The following is a 19,399-nucleotide window of genomic DNA, read 5'->3' as shown; positions in this document are numbered from 1 at the left end:
TCGGGAACTGGTGCTAGCTCGGAGGCTAGCTCGGGAACTGGTGCTAGCTCGGAGGCTAGCTCGGGGACTGGTGCTAGCTCGGAGGCTAGCCTGGGGACTGGTGCTAGCTCGGGGACTAGCCTGGGGACTGGTGCTAGCTTGGACGCTAGCCTGGGGACTGGTGCTAGCTCGGACGCTAGCCTGGGGACTGGTGCTAGCTCAGACGCTAGCCCGGGGACATGTGCTAGATCGGACGCTAGCCCAGGGACTGGTGGTGCTGGTGCTGGTAGCGTGGTTGGTGGGTGCGGCCAGGCAAACTTAAAGATCGGTGATAGCGGTCTTGCTGGCCGCAGCTGTGCTACCTCACCAGCACGGCCGTCGGTACCACCCCCCCCTCCAAAGGCGGATTCCAGACGCTTCCAGCAGACTGAGGAACAGACACTGAGGGTGGAAAGAGGGTGTCCAGGCGGCGAGAAAATTCTTCCTTGCCCATATTGCTGCTAAACAAGCCTTTCCACGACAGTTTGGCAGGACAAGACAACTCCTCCCGTGTGGAGCGAAAAAAATAAAAAGACATGGTGAATTGGGCAAAAAGAGGGAGAAAAAAAAAAAAAAATATATATATATATATTTCACAGGGGGCGGTACTAGTCACTGGGGGCGGGGCTAAGGAACTGTGCCGTCAGGTCCCTAATCAATTGTCGGGAACTTACTGTTATGATTACCAAGGGGATGCGACGGCTCAGACACCAGAGTCCAAAGAGGGCAAGGCAAAAGGGGTCCAAGATCCGAGAGGGGTCCGTGGGGCAGAGAGAGACGTCAGTGTCAGGGGGCGAGCGAGGAGTCGGGAAACGAGGGAGGCAGTCAAGATCCAGGACAACGGAAGGGAAACACTGCGGAAACACGGGAGAACAAACAAGGATGTCAGACACGAGGGAAAAGCGCATAGAGAGAGCATAAGCCTTACGGTATCCAAAGGGTAAACTAAGTTCCCGCATGGATCCTTGGGTCCACTGGTCCTTTATACAGCTCGTGTGCAGGCTTGTCGCTGAGTGGGCGTGCTGCGTTCAGCGTGAGCGGGCGCGTGTCCGGGCGAGCAGCCAGAGGAGGAACTGTGACACTCAGTTGCAGGAGGGAAGCGGGTACGAATCCGCGCCTTGACAGGAAAAACAACAAGGCAACCGCTTGTTACTGTCGGGGTCTACTTGGCGCTCAGGCAAATCATATTGTCTAAAAATGCATTTTTCCATCGATAACATGACATCATCGTGCCAAGTGCGTGCTCTTTCAGTCAATTAGTGCGCATATATACAGCCCGGCCCCCGGCCAAATTGTTTTTAATTGTAATTTTGAAGAATTTATCTGAATGTGCATTAACTCTTTCTGTTCAGAATTGTCACATGTTAAATGTTTAAATATTAACTGTCAGTTTACTGTACTGTGCCAACTGAATTTCATTATGAGTACGTATTTTCTATTGTTTCATTGAAAATAAAACAGCAAAGTCCATTTGGCTGTCATTCGTTTTAATTATGAGACAAAACTGTGTCAAAGCAAGCGGCCGAAATGAGTTTCCTCCTCCGGTTGGCGGAGCTCTCCCTTAGAGATAGGGTGAGAAGCTCTGTCATCCGGGAGGAGCTCAAAGTAAAGCCGCTGCTCCACCACATCGAGAGGAGCCAGATGAGGTGGTTCGGGCATCTGGTCAGGATGCCACCCGAACGCCTCCCTAGGGAGGTATTTCGGGCACGTCCGACCGGTAGGAGGCCACGGGGAAGACCCAGGACACGTTGGGAAGACTATCTCTCCCGGCTGGCCTGGGAACGCCTCGGGATCCCCCGGGAGGAGCTGGACGAACTGGCTGGGAAGAGGGATGTCTGGGCTTCCCTGCTTAGGCTGCTGCCCCCGCGACACGACCTCGGATAAGCGGAATAAGATGGATGGATGGATGGATATACATAATTACACACATAGATATAAATACACATATATATGTTTTATATTCTACTACAACCCTGTGGCGCTGTATTGTACTCATGTTCTACTTGTTTTAATTGTTTTTGTTACTATTTCATGTTTTAGAATGTTTGTAAATGTTGAACTTTATAAATGAAGGTACTGGTATATTAAAAAAATAGAAAATAAAAATCTTCCCCAAAGTGGAGTCTGAGATTTTACGAGAATTCCGGCTCATGACGTAAAACACCCTTTAATGGTGTTACCCCCCTCCAAGTTTCTTCAAAGCTCAAATCATTCTTGGTTTTTAACAGACATTTATTCTGATCACGTCTATTTGCGTATCTCAAAGATGCCGTCAGAACTGACACAAACAAAAAATGTGAAAGGCACATTTAAAATACTACTTAAATAATGACCTCATTGGCCACGTAGACTCAAGGGGAATAAGGTAACAATCTTCTTTACAGAAACTTGGAGTACACTTGTGACAACTTCTCCAAACACGTCAGACACCCACTACCTTCTGTTGCTCCCTGAGTGCCACACCTAATTGGTCCCCCCTCCCAGAAATTAGCAAATGGCACTAAAAATATGTTCCCCTCCTATTTACATCGCTATAACACATTTGTATCAACCTAAATTCACTGCACAATTATTATTTATTAAATTAGATGTATCACTTGCACTTTTTATTTGAATATTAAAATCACTGAATCATAAATGTATGGCTTGCTTTAACAGCAGCTACAAATTGGAACGAGCCATCACGGAGCTCAAACCTTTTAAATCTCAACTAAAACATGTTTGTTTAAAATTGGGTTTAAGAAACAATTTTCATAAGTATTTTTTGATTATTATTATGGACCTGCTGCAATCCAAATGCCCATTCACATGCTGCTAAACAGCAGTGAATGGTGCAATGCAAGCAGCCCATATTATTATTGCTCATACTTCAAACTTTATTACAGTTCCGCACGTTTCTCTTACGCTTAATACGTGACAAAGCGGCCAACAACCCCCCACATATGTTATACCGTCAGAAAGGTCTTGTTCGCGCCGATGGGGCTACTCTAAATTGGGAACATTTTGTGTTACCATGGCAACGCTAGTCACGAATAAACAAAAACAATGGGCCAATTAAATGGGTACGCACCTTTATAATGGCGGATATTTTCAGCAGAACGCTTCAACATGTGAGTTTTCCTCTTCTTGTAGCTCAGCCGGTCTTTCACGTAGCGCGACTTGTTAACTGCTAGCACACTAACATTAACATGCTAACTTTTTTGCTAACTTTATGTTTTTTTCACTAATTACACAGCCATACACCTTACAGTCATATAACTTGGTATGTGACACATGCATGCTAACTGATAGTATGCTAATATTAGCGTGCTAGCATGCGCTAAGTTTTGCAACCTTTTACCCCATGCAAACGATAACGTGCTAGCAAGCTAACTTAAACATGCTACCTTTTGCATCTAATTTTACACTATTTTTCTATATTCCCGCAGCCATACACCTTACAGCCGTGTTACTTAAAATGTGAGACATGCTAACTGTTAGCATGTCATCGTTAGCACATATGCAAGTGTTAGCATTTTAATGTGCGCATGCTAACATTTTAAGCTAGGTCTGTAGCTAATTTTCAGACTCTCGGCACCATCTTAAAGTACGGCGGCTTAGGGTAAACCCGGCCAGAGGTCCAGGGCACAGATAGCAGGCCCATCAAAACTTCCACAGGAATTTTGTAGTTATCTATTACAAATCCTGTTTCCATATGAGTTGGGAAATTGTGTTAGATGTAAATATAAACGGAATACAATGATTTGCAAATCCTTTTCAACCCATATTCAATAGAATGCACTACAAAGACAAGATATTTGATGTTCAAACTCATAAACTTTATTTTTCTTTTTTGCAAATAATAATTAACTTAGAATTTCATGGCTGCAACACATGCCAAGGTAGTTGGGAAAGGGCATGCTCACCACTGTGTTACATGGCCTTTCCTTTTAACAACACTCAGTAAACGTTTGGGAACTGAGGAGACACATTTTTTAAGCTTCTCAGTTGGAATTATTTCCCATTCTTGCTTGATGTACAGCTTAAGTTGTTCAACAGTCCGGGGGTCTCCCTTGTGCTATTTTAGGCTTCATAATGCGCACACATTTTCAATGGGAGACAGGTCTGGACTACAGGCAGGCCAGTCTAGTACCCGCACTCTTTTACTATGAAGCCACATTGATGTAACACATGGCTTGGCATTGTCTTGCTGAAATAAGCAGGGGCGTCCATGGTAACGTTGCTTGGATGGCAACATATGTTGCTCCAAAACCTGTATGTACTTTTCAGCATTATGGCGCCTTAAGAGATGTGTAAGTTACCCATGTCTTGGGCACTGATACACCCCCATACCATCACAGATGCTGGCTTTTCAACTTTGCGCCTATAACAATCCGGATGGCTCTTTTCCTCTTTGGTCCGGAGGACACGACGTCCACAGTTTCCAAAAAACAATTTGAAACGCGGACTCGTCAGACCGCAGAACACTTTTCCAGTTTGTATCAGTCCATCTTAGATGAGCTCAGGCCCAGCGAAGCCGACGGCGTTTCTGGGTGTTGTTGATAAATGGTTTTCGCCTTGCATAGGAGAGATTTAACTTGCACTTACAGATGTAGCAACCAACTGTAGTTACTGACAGTGGGTTTCTGAAGTGTTCCTGAGCCCATGTGGTGATATCTTTTACACACTGATGTCGCTTGTAGATGCAGTACAGCCTGAGGGATCGAAGGTCACGGGTTTAGCTGCTTACGTGCAGTGATTTCTCCAGATTATCTGAACCCTTTGATGATATTACGGACCGTAGATGGTGAAATCCCTAAATTCCTTGCAATAGCTGGTTGAGAAAGGTTTTTCTTTAACTGTTCAACAATTTGCTCACGCATTTGTTGACAAAGTGGTGACCCTCGCCCCATCCTTGTTTGTGAATGACTGAGCATTTCATGGAATCTACTTTTATACCCAATCATGGCACCCACCTGTTCCCAATTTGCCTGTTCACCTGTGGGATGTTCCAAATAAGTGTTTGATGAGCATTCCTCAACTTTGTCAGTCTTAATTGCCACATTTCCCAACAACTTTGTCACGTGTTGCTGGCATCAAATTCTAAAGTTAATGATTATTTGCAAAAAAAATTTTTTTTATCAGTTTGAACATCAAATATGTTGTCTTTGTAGCATATTCAACTGAATATGGGTTGAAAATGATTTGCAAATCATTGTATTCCGTTTATATTTACATCTAACACAATTTCCCAACTCATACGGAAACGGGGTTTGTATTACTGTTTTAATATGCGTGGTTTTACTTGCTTTTAAATTATTTGTCCTGTAAAACACTTTTTGCACCATTGTGATGTTGTAAGGTGCTAAAAAAATAAACTTTGATTGAAACACCTAAAAGTCGCAAATGTACTTTGTCGGAATTTTAGAAATATCGTTTTTGCAATGGTAACGTTTTATGTATATAAAAAAAAAAGAGATTATTCAAGATTGATTGTGCTTATTTTTACACTTGTAATAGGTCAGATGTTAAAATTGCCAATTCAGTTAAAAAGGTTTTTAGAGGTGACATTTTGACACCAAAACAGACAAATTATGGGCTTGCTGCAATGCTAGCAGCCCATATTATTATTGCTCATACTTCAACTTTTATTATTATTACAGTTCCGCACATTTCTCTTACGCTTCATACGTGACGAACCGGCCAAATAACCTCCACATATGTTATACCGTCGGAAAGGTCTCGTTTGCGCCGATGGGGGTACTCTAAATTGGGAACATTTCGTGTAACCATGGCAACGTTATTCACAAAAATTTTTTTTAAAATGGGCCAATTTAATGGTTACATACCACTTTAATGGACGATTGCTCTGAGACAAGCGCCAAAAAGACAAGATTACTTCCTCTTGTAGCTCAGCCATACTTTCAGGTAGCTCGGTGCTTAATGTCTCTTTTTTTCACACATGTCTAAGTTAACCCTGGCTAAAAAGTTGTCCAATCGTCCAATGTTTGGTTTTCGGAAAGAGGCGAGCGCCATCAGCCTTCCTCCATTAAAGCGGATGGCGTCCACTCTAATTTATTAGAGCGTGGAAGACCCGAAAATGTGCTTTTTTTTTTTTTGGTGAACAACCTGTCCTCGCGGCCACATCTTTTATCCCACTGTCATATTGCTAATATGCTAACATTAGCATGCTAACTTTATGAGCTAGTTTTGCAACCGTTTACACCAGAGTCATATAACTTGGTATGTGACATTTGTTAACTGTTAGCATGCAAATGATAGCAGGCTGGCAAGCTAACTTAAGCATGCTAAGTTGTTCATCTAATTTTACCCTTTTTTCTCTATTTTTGCATCCATACACCTTTGAGTCATATAACTTGGTATATGAAACATTCTGACTGTTATCTGGACTGACCATACGTCCTCTTTTCCCCGGACATGTCCTCTTTTGCGGGGCTGTCCGGGCGGAGTCTCTTAAATGCCTCAAATGTCCGGCATTTTGAGTTAGGGTTGTGTGTATTTTCAATGTACGTTCAGGGTCAAGAAGGGGTTAAAAACAAAACAAATTGTGAAGGTGTGCACACACAGCAGCATTCGTGAGGGAGGGGCAGAGACAGAGAGCGAGGGAGTGGAGAGACAGACAAGACACCCGGTTTGCTTGTTTTTTTTTATTGTACCGATTATCGCTTTCCGCCAGTGTTTTGTTTTGTTTATATTTGCCGGGTCAAATTTCCGTCCCCGTTTATTGCGTTTTTATTTTGATTCGCCAAAAGTTTTATCAATGACAACTACTGCCTCAGTTTGCACTCGGATAAGTTTACCGCAAGGGGCTGTCTAAATAAAGACTTCATGGTAAACACTTAGGTGAGTATAAAATCAACATTTTTAACTCCAGTAAATGAGTTATTTTAGTCCATGGAAATTTCACTTTTATCTCCCGCTGGATCAACATCGTTCGAGGATGGAGACAGGTTAGCTGTTAGCTTCAAGCTAACCAGCACCCGAGCAGACTCCTCCAGCCCAAAAACATACTTTGCAGGTCAAAAAACGGGGCTATTGTTTGCCTTTTGAAGTGTTAATGTGCGAGGAGTGTTCAAAAGGCTCTCTTGGAGAAGTGGCTGACAAGTTAGCATCGCTGACAGTGACGTCATCACCGTCATTGTTTACTGAAGCAGAGATGCTGACTGGGCGTTATGATAAACGCGCATGCGTTGCCAGGCTCTGCCTTTTATCGATATATTTATCAGATTAAATTTTTTATTATCTATAGCAGGGGTGTCAAAAGTGTGCCCCGGAGGCCATTTGCGGCCCACAGCTAATGTTTTAAAGGCCAACGGCACATTATAAAAACACTATTAAAATAAACAAAAACATAACAAAAGTGAAATAAAAAAGCTTAAAGGTGAAATGTAATTTAGAAAAAGTTGCAATGTTGACTAATAAAACAAAGCTGGTTTTTTTCATTCAAACGTCACTGCTCAAAACATAATATTGAATCAAAATCAATGTTATTATGAATTATTGACCTATCCAAGGTTCCAATTACTTCACATCAAATATTCCACTTTGAAAAATATATAGATGTTGCATATTTTGTGTGTTTGCCACTAAAAACATAGTTTTGTTTGACAAAAAAGGGCGGAAAACAAACAAACAAAAAAACAACATTTTGAAATGAGGGATAGATCTGAAGTTGATGTAGACTCCAGAGATTTAAGCTTAAATAAATAATGTTAAATATAAAATGTATGTATGCCCTGGCACATCATTATCATCATTTCATGACCGGAGCAAAACACTTTTTACACTTTTATACTGAAATAAATACACCTACAACTTATTTAATAAAAACATAGAAACAACTACCAGCAGCGGTAAAGTTTAGATCCATGAAGGAAAGAAGAAAGTGAATGAATGTTTATAACTGAAACATTTACATATGCATACAAATTTGTTTTCTTTTTTGTATTATTTTTTTTAAGGAATTAATTAACATTTATGACAACCTTTTTCCAAAACACAATATAGAATGTGAGATATAACAGGACAATGCATACGTTTATCATTTTTTTTCAAAACGCTTACAAAAAAGTGGGACCCCAAAAATTTACTGTGGGACCCCATTTTTATGACTTGATGGGGTCCCTGGGACCCCATTTTGAACATTCCTAGCGCCAACACTGCGTCAACAGAGGAGAAAAAATGCTTTATTTAAATAAATATATTATTTATAAAGCAAGTTCGAGTATCATTGGCAAATTTTCACCTAGTCCCGGCCTTGGCACGCATATATGTGACCCGTGCTGGCAAAATGAGTCGGAATACGCACAGGCTAATTTTGACCTACAGGCAATAAGTGAAAAAAATGTATCTTGGTTGAAATTGAGATTTTGACAAAAATGAGTCCATAAAGCCACAATCTAGCAATCCCAATCATCGAAATAGCAAGAAAACATCTTAAATCACCTTTATTTGAAGGTTTTGTACGAGGTATGTCTTCAGAAATGAGTCCTTTGTGTTAAAATTCCTTGAGAAAATCAAGTGTTTTCAACGCTCACTCGCGGCAATAAGGGGGAATCCCCCTAGCCATATTTGGTATCATTGTGACGCCAAGTTTACGTACTTTCTAAAAATGAGCATGGAATTCCCGATGACGCCATTCTGAACCAATATAATTCGAGATTTTAAACCTGTCCCGACGTAAACAAATCCGGCTTGTTGCTAAGCGGTCGCTGTGAGGCGTACCCTCATTGGTTGAATCACCCCGCGCGGTGCATTGTGGTATCATGGCAGCGCTCTGATGAAAAACAACACACAGTAATTCGAGCGGAATATTTGGTGAAAAAAGGTGATTTTCGAACATTTAATTATTATTTTTGTGGATAAGTTAAGACTGTTTTACATTCCGTAATGGATTTAGAAGGTGGAGAGGGTACACAGGCGGTTGCAAGTGCGCTAAATTCACTGCAGTCGGCGAATCTTCTTAGTGCTGCTGGTCAGGAATATTACGGACAGCTGACCAGCTGACAAACTGACCAGTGAACAAAAAACTGTGACATAACAGTGTTGACATTTTTTGTACATAACCGTTTTCAATAGAGTTGAATATATATTTTTCCTTTAGACATGGGATTTGACTTTAAAGGCCTACTGAAACCCACTACTACCGACCACGCAGTCTGATAGTTTATATATCAATGATGAAATCTTAACATTATAACACATGCCAATACGGCTGGGTTAACTTATAAAGTGACATTTTAAATTTGCCGCTAAACTTCCGGTTCGAAACGCCTCTGAGGATGACGTATGCGTGTGACGTAGCCCGGGGAACACGGGTATGCCTTCCACATTGAAGCCAATACGAAAAAGCTCTGTTTTCATTTCATAATTCCACAGTATTCTGGACATCTGTGTTCATGAATCTGTTGCAATCATGTTCATTGCATTATGGAGAAAGAAGCTGAGCAAGCAAAGAAGAAAGTTGTCGGTGCGAAATGGACGTATTTTTCGAACGTAGTCAGCAACAACAGTACACAGCCGGCGCTTCTTTGTTTACATTCCCGAAAGATGCAGTCAAGATGGAAGAACTCGGATAACAGAGACTCTAACCATGAGGACTTTTGACTTCGATACACAGACGCCAGTAGAGAACTGGGACAACACAGACCCTTACCAGGATTACTTTGATTTGGATGACAAAGATGCAGACGTGCTACTGTGAGTATGCAGTTTTGGCTTCTAAACATTTGATCGCTTGACCGTATATGCGCAACTTTTTTTTGCGTATGTACGTAACTTTTTAAAAATATATAAGCTTTATGAACCTTGGGTTAGGTGAACGGTCTTTTGGGCTGAGTGATTGTGTGTGTTGATCAGGTGTTTGAATTGTATTGGCGTGTTCTATGGAGCTAGGAGCTAGCATAGGAGCTAGGAGTTAGCATAACAAAGACGTAGGTGTTTTTATGCAGGATTAATTTGTGTCATATTAAATATAAGCCTGGTTGTGTTGTGGCTAATAGAGTAAATATATGTCTTGTGTTTATTTACTGTTTTAGTCATTCCCAGCTGAATACCAGGTACCGTGAGTATGCAGCCTTGGCTGCTAAACATTTGATAGCTTGACCGTACGTGCGCGTCACGTACGTAACTTTTTAAAAATATATAAGCTTTATGAACCTTGGGTTAGGTGAACGGTCTTTTGGGCTGAGTGATTGTGTGTGTTGATCAGGTGTTTGAATTGTATTGGCGTGTTCTATGGAGCTAGGAGCTAGCATAGGAGCTAGGAGCTAGCATAACAAACACGCAGGTGTTTTTATGCAGGATTAATTTGTGGCATATTAAATATAAGCCTGGTTGTGTTGTGGCTAATAGAGTATATATATGTCTTGTGTTTATTTACTGTTGTAGTCATTCCCAGCTGAATATCAGATCACCCCCGGCTCTCACAGCATCTTCCCTATCTGAATAGCTTCAACTCCCCACTAGTCCTTCACTTGCACTTTACTCATCCACAAATCTTTCATCCTCGCTCAAATTAATGGGGAAATTGTCGCTTTCTCAGTCCGAATCTCTCTCACTTCATGCGGCCATCATTGTAAACAATAGGGAACTTTGCGTATATGTTCAACTGACTACGTCACGCTACTTCCGGTAGGGGCAAGCCTTTTTTTTATCAGATACCAAAAGTTGCAATCTTTATCGTCGTTGTTCTATACTAAATCCTTTCAGCAAAAATATGGCAATATCGCGAAATGATCAAGTATGACACATAGAATAGATCTGCTATCCCCGTTTAAATAAAAAAAATTCATTTCAGTAGGCCTTTAATTGTACCAATTTTGGTGTTGCTACAAGGACTTTTAAGGTATGGTTGCTATGGAGTTTTGTTTTGGAACAGTAAACTTTAAGCTGGTTTTTCTCAAAACGGACCCTCAAACTTGGTCGACTTCAATCGGATGTAACTCGGTCATTTTCTGTCCGATTCCAACAAACCATATATCATTTTGAAGGTCTTTAGATGGAGAATGTGTAAATAACAACAATAACTCAGTTTTTAAAATTTCCTCATTGTGACTCATTTTGCCAGCACAGGTCACATACAGTATGTGTCCTCTTTTTGGGATTTCACAATATGGTCAGCCTATGTTATCATGCACACATGGTAACTGTTAGCCTTTTAATATAAGCATGCTAATGTTTTAGGCTAGCTGTGTAGCTCATTTTGTACAGTTACACCTAAAACACTCGGATTCAGACACTCGGCACCATCTTAAAAGTATGGCGGCTTCCGGCGACCCCCGGCCAGAGGTCCAGGGCAAAGATACAAGGGCCATCAAATTTTCCGCGGGAATTTTATAGTTACCTTTTATTCCTGTGAGGAAAACAAGCACAAATACAAGTTCGGCCTTCGAGGTTCAACTCGACTCCCTAAAATTAAATCATCCCTGATATTATTCCAACTCCCGGCCGAGCGTGAAGGCAAGGATGCTAAAATGAGCTGCATAAATACCAGTTAACTTCAAAAAGAAATTGGCCGTGTGGCAAATACGTCTCGGCAGCCCAAGGTGATTGTAAATCATGCAATATGCATGCGAGGAGAGAGCTTCAATTGAAGCCAATCACAATTGGAAAAGTGAAAGCAAAACACGGCTGATATGAAGGGCATATTGGTCTTTCGGAGTTATTCACGCGGGAGCCAGCGCGTGATGAAATGTGCGTGGCAGCGCTCCACGCACACACACACACACACACACGCACGCAGTACCTTCGTTAAATTAAAGTAACAGCAGCAGATCAGGTAAGAAGGCCTGCAGCAGCTTAGGAGTGAAGACACGTCACTTCCTTTTTTTTTTTTACAGTCAAGCACATTTCAAAACCTGCAAAAGAAATGAAATAATGACTCAGCACTTCTTTTTTTTCCTGTCTTTTCTTATTTTCTTCCAGGACTCAATGCATAGGATTATACAGTCAGAACACAGTATTTCAACATTGTTTTACAAAGATCGATACGTTATAAGAAACAAATCAAAATAATAACTGCACAGCAGTAAGAAAGGTCATTTGTGGAGTATAGGTAGAGGTCATCCATCACACGCGCTGTGGAGGAATACAATAGAAACACCACTGGAACACTTTGCCGCCCCACTCACATCTACAGAAGATGAACAACCCCCTTTTTGGGACGCATTTAGGAATGTTTTTATGGGACGTCCAAATCACGTTGGATACTTTTTACATCGGTTTTTTTGGGGTTGGGTGGGGGAGGGGCCTACAAAGCGCACGTCACAGACACGCAAAAGGAAACACGCACACGTCAAAACTGCCAAAGAAATCACTATGAAATGTTTTCAGCATATTGGCAAACGGGGGCGAGACGCAATATTGATATTGCAATCCATCAATAATCATATCATACCCCCCCCACTCAATTGGCGCGCACACACACACACACACACACACACACACACACACACACACACGTATACACACACACACACACGTATACACACACACACTGCTGCAGCAGCAGAGCGTCCATCATTATATTGCGCACCTATCACAAGTCCGAGTACATTGCTGTGTCTATAGCGCTATCGTCGTCGTGGTCACCTAGGCAACTGAGAGAATCGTGTAGAAACGTCACATGCGTCCTCCTAATCCATAAGGCACTTTTTTGGTCAAAGAAAGGCTCTGAAAGAAGCGTCCTGCATCAATTGCCAACGCCTCCGACCCCACCCCATGATGCCATCAGGGTGAGTGGCAGAGAGTGGGCGGGGCCAAGTGCTGTTCGTCCAGATGTCAGGGCACGCCCGAGGTCTGTGACCGCAGAGGCAGGGTTTAACATTCTAGGGGGTCTCTGGAGCTTGCTATGCTCGTCAGCTACACAGGAACGCAAACAACTACAGTCAGGTATACATACGACCATGGTTAAGTATACACACAATGAGGAGGAGTACACAAGCATGGTGAGGTACAGCTATATATATACACACACACACACTCCTACACACTCACGCAACGGGTATGAGTACACAACCATTGTGAGATACAAAATGGCGAGGGACACACACACACACGCACACGCACGGTCAAGTGTATACACTGTCATGCCCAAGTAAAGTACAACCATGATAAGGTATACACACAATGGTCAGGTATATACACAGATGGTGTGGCACAGACAAATTAATGGTCAGGTGGTGAACAAACATGATTAGGTGCATACACACAGATGGTGTGGCACAGACATATTAATGGTCAGGTGGTGCACAACCATGATTAGGTGCATACACACAGATGGTGTGGCACAGACATATTAATGGTCAGGTGGTGCACAACTATGATCAGGTGCATACACACAGATGGTGTGGCACAGACATATTAATGGTCAGGTGGTGCACAACCATGATTAGGTGCATACACACAGATGGTGTGGCACAGACATATTAATGGTCAGGTGGTGCACAACCATGATTAGGTGCATACACACAGATGGTGTGGCACAGACATATTAATGGTCAGGTGGTGCACAACCATGTTTAGGTGCATATGCACAGATGGTGTGGCACAGACAACTTAATAATCGGTGCACAAACATGATTAGGTGCATACACACAGATGGTGTGGCACAGACAACTTAATAATCAGGTGGTGCACAAACACGATTAGGTGCATACACACAGATGGTGTGGCACAGACATATTAATGGTCAGGTGGTGCACAACCATGATTAGGTGCATACACACAGATGGTGTGGCACAGACATATTAATGGTCAGGTGGTGCACAACTATGATTAGGTGCATACACACAGATGGTGTGGCACAGACATATTAATGGTCAGGTGGTGCACAACTATGATTAGGTGCATACACACAGATGGTGTGGCACAGACATATTAATGGTCAGGTGGTGCACAACCATGTTTAGGTGCATATGCACAGATGGTGTGGCACAGACAACTTAATAATCGGTGCACAAACATGATTAGGTGCATACACACAGATAGTGTGGCACAGACAACTTAATAATCAGGTGGTGCACAAACATGATTAGGTGCATACAAACAGATGGTGTGGCACAGACAAATTAATTGTCAGGTGGTGCACAACCATGATTAGGTGCATACACACAGATGGTGTGGCACAGACAAATTAATAATCAGGTGGTGCACAAACATGATAAGGTGCATACACACAGATGGTGTGGCACAGACAAATTAATGGCCAGGTGGTGCACAACCATGATTAGGTACACACAACAAGGAGGTGTACACGACCATGGTCAAGTGCACACAGAAGTCGGTAAAATGGCGCACAACCGTGTTTAGGTACACACACAACCATGGTCATCCATTGTCGTGCACACACAAAAGTATGGTGAGGTACACACACAGCCCCGGTCAAGTATACACCCAATGTTGAGGTATACACAGGCATGGTCAGGTGAGGCGTCATGAGGCGTATACACACAAGCGTGGACAGGTACACACACAAGCGTGGACAGGTATACACACAAGCGTGGCGGTGCACACACAAATATCATTAAACGTCACTCCTACTCAGCCACTCCACCCTGATTCCGCACAATAACAAATGTGTACAAAGCATGTGTACCGTTGAAAGAAGTAGCGACTGCACACCTGGCAGGTGAGCACGAGCGAAGGCTATTTCATAGCTTTTAGAGGCAGAAAGCTCCACATTAGAAAGAATATAATTTCAGTAATAACACAAATAAATCACCACGCTTTTACGAGGGTTCTATTGCTGAGCTGCTACTGGGATGCGGGGTGAGTGAGTCGGCGGTTTACGCCAGAATTTTGTACAAAAATGCAGAAAAGTGACATATTTTGTCGGATGATTACAAAACACGTCAAACTCTGGTTTTAATTCCCCCCCCCCATTGGAATGAATACAATTAGGAACGGTCAACTTGAAACTCTTTCAAAGTGATAAACGCGTACTCTATGACAACAAAACCTTACTGAATTCTACTTTGACTTTCAGCGGCCAAATAAAAACTCAAGTTAATAAAATGTTTTCATTAAAATGTCCTACAAGATAGTGTTGGGATTGACTTATACGAGGGCTAGCAGCGAAGACATGAAATGTAAAAAAACCCCAAAAAACAGGAATACATGTGAAATGTTCTTCTGTGCTTTGCTAGAAGTGGAATGTACCATGGCACTGAAGTACACAACCCAAAAACCAGTGAAGTTGGCACGTTGTGTAAATCGCAAATAAAAACAAAATACAATGATTTGCAAATCCTTTTCAACTTATATTCAATTGAATAGACTGCAAAGACAAGATACTTAACGTTCAAACTGGAAAACTTTGGTATTTTTTGCAAATATTAGCTCATTTGGAATTTGATGCCTGCAACATGTTTCAAAAAAGCTGGCACAAGTGGCAAAAAAGACTGAGAAAGTTGAAGAATGCTCATCAAACACTTATTTGGAACATCCCACAGGTGAACAGGCTAATTGGGAACAGGTGGGTGCCATGATTGGGTATAAAAGCAGCTTCCATGAAATGCTCAGTCATTCACAAACAAGGATGGGGCAAGGGTCACCACTTTGTGAACAAATGCCTGAGCAAATTGTTTAACAACAACATTTCTCAACCAGCTATTGCAAGGAATTTAGGGATGTCACCATCGACAGTCCATAATATCATCAAAAGGTTCAGCGAAGCTGGAGAAATCACTGCACGTAAGCGACAATGCCGAAAACCAACATTGAATGCCCGTGACCTTCGATCCCTAGGCGGTACTGCATCAAAAAGCGACATCAGTGTGTAAAGGATATCACCACATGGGCTCAGGAACACTTCAGAAAACCACTGTCAGTAACTACAGTTGGTCGCTACATCTGTAAATGCAAGTTAAAACTCTACTATGCAAAGCCAAAGCCATTTATCAACAACACCCAGAAACGCCGCCAACTTCGCTGGGCCCGAGCTTATCTAAGATGGACTGATGCAAAGTGGAAAAGTGTACTGTGGTCTGATGAGTCCACATTTCAAAATGTTTTTGGAAACTGTGGACGTTGTGTCTTCCGGACCAAAGAGGAAAAGAACCATCCGGACTGTTCTAGGCGCAAAGTTGAAAAGCCAGCATCTGTGATGGTATGCGGGTGTATTAGTGCCCAAGGCATAAGTAACTTACACATATGTGGAGGCATCGATATTGCTGAAAGGTACATACAGGTTTTGGAGCAACATATGTTGCCATCCAAGCAAGGTCTTTTTCATGGACACCCCTGCTTATTTCAGCAAGACAATGCCAAGCCACATTCTGCACATGTTACAACAGCGTGGCTTCATAGTAAAAGACTAGACTGGCCTGCCTGTAGTCCAGACCTGTCTCCCATTGAAAATGTGTGGCACATTATGAAGCCTAAAATATGACAAAGGAACAACTTAAGCTGTACATCAAGCAAGAATGGGAAAGAATTCCACCTGAGAAGCTTAAAAAATGTGTCTCCTCAGTTCCCAAACGTTTACTGAGTGTTGTTAAAAGGAAAGGCCATGTAACACAGTGGTAAAAATGCCCCTGTGCCAACTTTTTTGCAATGTGTTGCTGCCATTAAATTCTAAGTTAATGATTTGCAAAAAAAAAAGTACTTTCTCAGTTTGAACATAAAATATATTGTCTTTGCAGTCTATTTAATTGAATATCAGTTGAAAAGGATTTGCAAATCATTGTATTCTGTTTTTATTTACGAATTACACAATGTACCAACTTCACTGGTTTTGGGTTTTGTATAAAGGGAGACAGACTCTTGTGCTCTTAGTGGTTTTCCACAAGCGCCAGCACACGGCTTGAAAATACAAATATAGCCATATTCATTCACATCAGCCTGTACATGATGTCCTCACGTGGGGACACTTTGGTCTACTGGACCTCACGCCTGACTTCACACACACACACACACACACACATACACACACACACACACACACACACACACAACATCGAATAAAAACACTATTCGTACCACGAGGCCATCCATTTAAAAACATATTTTTTGTGTTTCCTTATAAAGCTTTCTGCATAAAGACAATTAAAAAATATATATCATACAATTCTCAAAAGCTCTTCTACACAGGAAAAGAAACAGAACATCTGATTATCTCCTGCGCCAGTGCGTCACACAGGGGCTTACTTCGGACTTGAGTCTTTCTTTTTTGTTTTAAGGTTTGGCAAGTGAGCTTTAAGGCGTACCTTTGCGTTGCGCGACACGTCATCAGCTCTCCGTTTGCATCTCAGCGATACGCCGCACAAGAAAATATTGTCGGAATGTTGTCTGTTTTGCAGAAACGACCACAGCCCGTCTTTCCCGTGTTTTCACCGCCCCCGCGCAATCGCTCGCAGGATTCGAGCAATTACCCCACCCGGCCCGTTCTCCACATTAGAGATCCGTCACTTTGTTTTCCAGGGCGGCTGCGATCTGCTGCAGCCGCAGGGTCAGTTGCTTGCTCTGCGCTGCCGGGTCCTCCTCCAGGGAGGAGATGATCTGGAAGAGAACATGTGGGGAGGAAAAGGTTAAAAGACTGCAGAGCGGTGAAGGGAAGCAGTGAGGGCTGTCATGGCACGCCGGGAAGAAGCGTACACCATGAAGTCGCCCTTTCCTGCTCTTTCCAGGGCCCTTTCAAAGGTTTATTTCACTAAAATACCACATGAATTTTAAGGTTGTCTACTTCAGGGTACATCTGCATCCTTCTCCCCTTGGCCAGAACAATCATTCAAGCTGTATTGTTTACACAAAAGCTAAACTTGATATGTTTTTCCTCATTTTTGGACGTAGAAATGTTCCCAGATTCTTTCCTGTGCTGAGGTGACTAGAACCGAAGTTTAACAAGTTCTTCTAGCAAACAGGAGGAAGTATGTTTGAAGCGAGCTATCTAAAGGTCAAAGCAGTCTTTAAAAGGGTGGCCCAACTCTCATGTTGTTGTCCACCTATTGCTTGGACTCATTCACTCATTGACAACGCGCGGTGGTCAAGCTAGCTCTGTTCTCAATGGGTTCAATCATAAGATTTGTGCATTTGGGCGTGAGCTTGCACGTGGTTTTGGACGCCTTTGCCCACTAGGTTTGGGTGTATTTTCTAGAGATGTCTTTTTTGCCGATATCCGATATTGCGATATTGTCCAACTCTTAATTACCGATTCCAATATCAACCGATACCGATATATACAGTCGTGGAAATAACACATTATTATTCCTAATTTTGTTGCGATGCCCCGCTGGATGCATTAAACAATGTTTCCAAAATAAATAAACTCAAGTTATGGAAAAAAATGCCCTGTTGGCATTTGGTAAATTGTAGCGTCCCGGAAGAGTTAGTGCTGCAAGGGGTTCTGGGTATTTGTTCTGTTGTGTTTATGTTGTGTTACGGTGCGGATGTTCTCCCGAAATGTGTTTGTCATTCTTGTTTGGTGTGGGTTCACAGTGTGGCGCATATTTGTAACTGTGTTAAAGTTGTTTATACGCCCTCAGTGTGACCTGTATGGCTGTTGACCAAGTGTGCCTTGCATTCACTCGTGTGTGTGAAAAGCCGTAGATATCATGTGATTGGGCCAGCACGCAAAGGCAGTGCCTTTAAGGTTTATTGGTGCTCTGTACTTCTCCCTACGTCCGTGTACCACTTCGTACAGCGGCGTTTTAAAAAGTCATAAATTTTACTTTTTGAAACCGATACCGATAATTTCCGATGTTACATTTTAAAGCATTTATCGGCCGATAATAACGGCAGTCTGATATTATCGGAAATCTCTGGTATTTTCTTTGTTTGTGTCCAATTTCAGTAAGTTTAACATTTCCTGACACTTCATTTTACACACTAAGGCAGGGGTCTCAGACACGCGGCACGCGGGCCAATTGAGGCCAGCGAGACGTTATTTTGCGGCCCGCACCTTAATATGAAAATTTTATGTTAGTGCGGCCCGTGAGTTTTATATGAATGGCGCTTGACAGCGTCATACTTGGCAACCCTCACGATTTTTACGGGAGACTCCCGAATTTCAGGGTACCCATTCTCTCGAATGTCTTCACCCAAACAACAATATTAAGGGCGTGCCGTGATGGCACTGCCTTTAGCGCCCTCTACAACCTGCGCCACACTGTGAACCCACACCAAACAAGAATGACAAACACATTTCGGGAGAACATCCGCACCGTAACACAACATAAACACAACAGAACAAATACCCAGAATCCCATGCAGCCCTAACTCTTCCGGGACGCTACAATATACACCCCCGCTACCACCAAACCCCGCCTTACAACCTTGCTCCCCCACATATCAAACCCCCCCCTCTGTGCGTCGGTTGAGGTGGGCATGGTTGGGGGGCGGGGTTTGGTGGTAGCGGGGTTGTATATTGTAGCCCGGAAGAGTT

General features: G+C 42.5%; 1 protein-coding gene across 5 annotated transcripts in view; it reads right to left on the bottom strand.

The window, feature by feature from the left end:
* The window catches only part of plxnb2b (plexin b2b), a 629,608-nt gene that overhangs the window by 6,606 nt on the left and 603,603 nt on the right, over positions 1-19,399 (bottom strand). For 2 of the 5 annotated variants that reach the window (XR_009824286.1, XR_009824288.1), the window contains exons 41-43: positions 17,226-17,517; positions 947-1,135; positions 693-872 (exon numbers count right to left, since the gene is read on the bottom strand). Coding sequence is in view for 2 of the 5 variants with exons in the window: in XM_062035284.1 (XP_061891268.1) it covers positions 17,413-17,517 (105 nt within the window). In the remaining 3 variants the exon portion in view is untranslated. Of the gene's footprint in view, positions 1-692; positions 873-946; positions 1,136-11,764; positions 11,877-11,920; positions 17,518-19,399 lie in introns of those variants that run through there. The other 3 variants (XM_062035284.1, XM_062035283.1, XR_009824287.1) reach the window with 2 other exon arrangements.

This window comes from Entelurus aequoreus, linkage group LG24 (genome assembly GCF_033978785.1).
Source record: "Entelurus aequoreus isolate RoL-2023_Sb linkage group LG24, RoL_Eaeq_v1.1, whole genome shotgun sequence".
Taxonomy (NCBI): domain Eukaryota; kingdom Metazoa; phylum Chordata; class Actinopteri; order Syngnathiformes; family Syngnathidae; genus Entelurus; species Entelurus aequoreus.
Note: the sequence above shows the minus strand (reverse complement) of the source record. Positions and strands in the feature narration are given on the sequence as shown.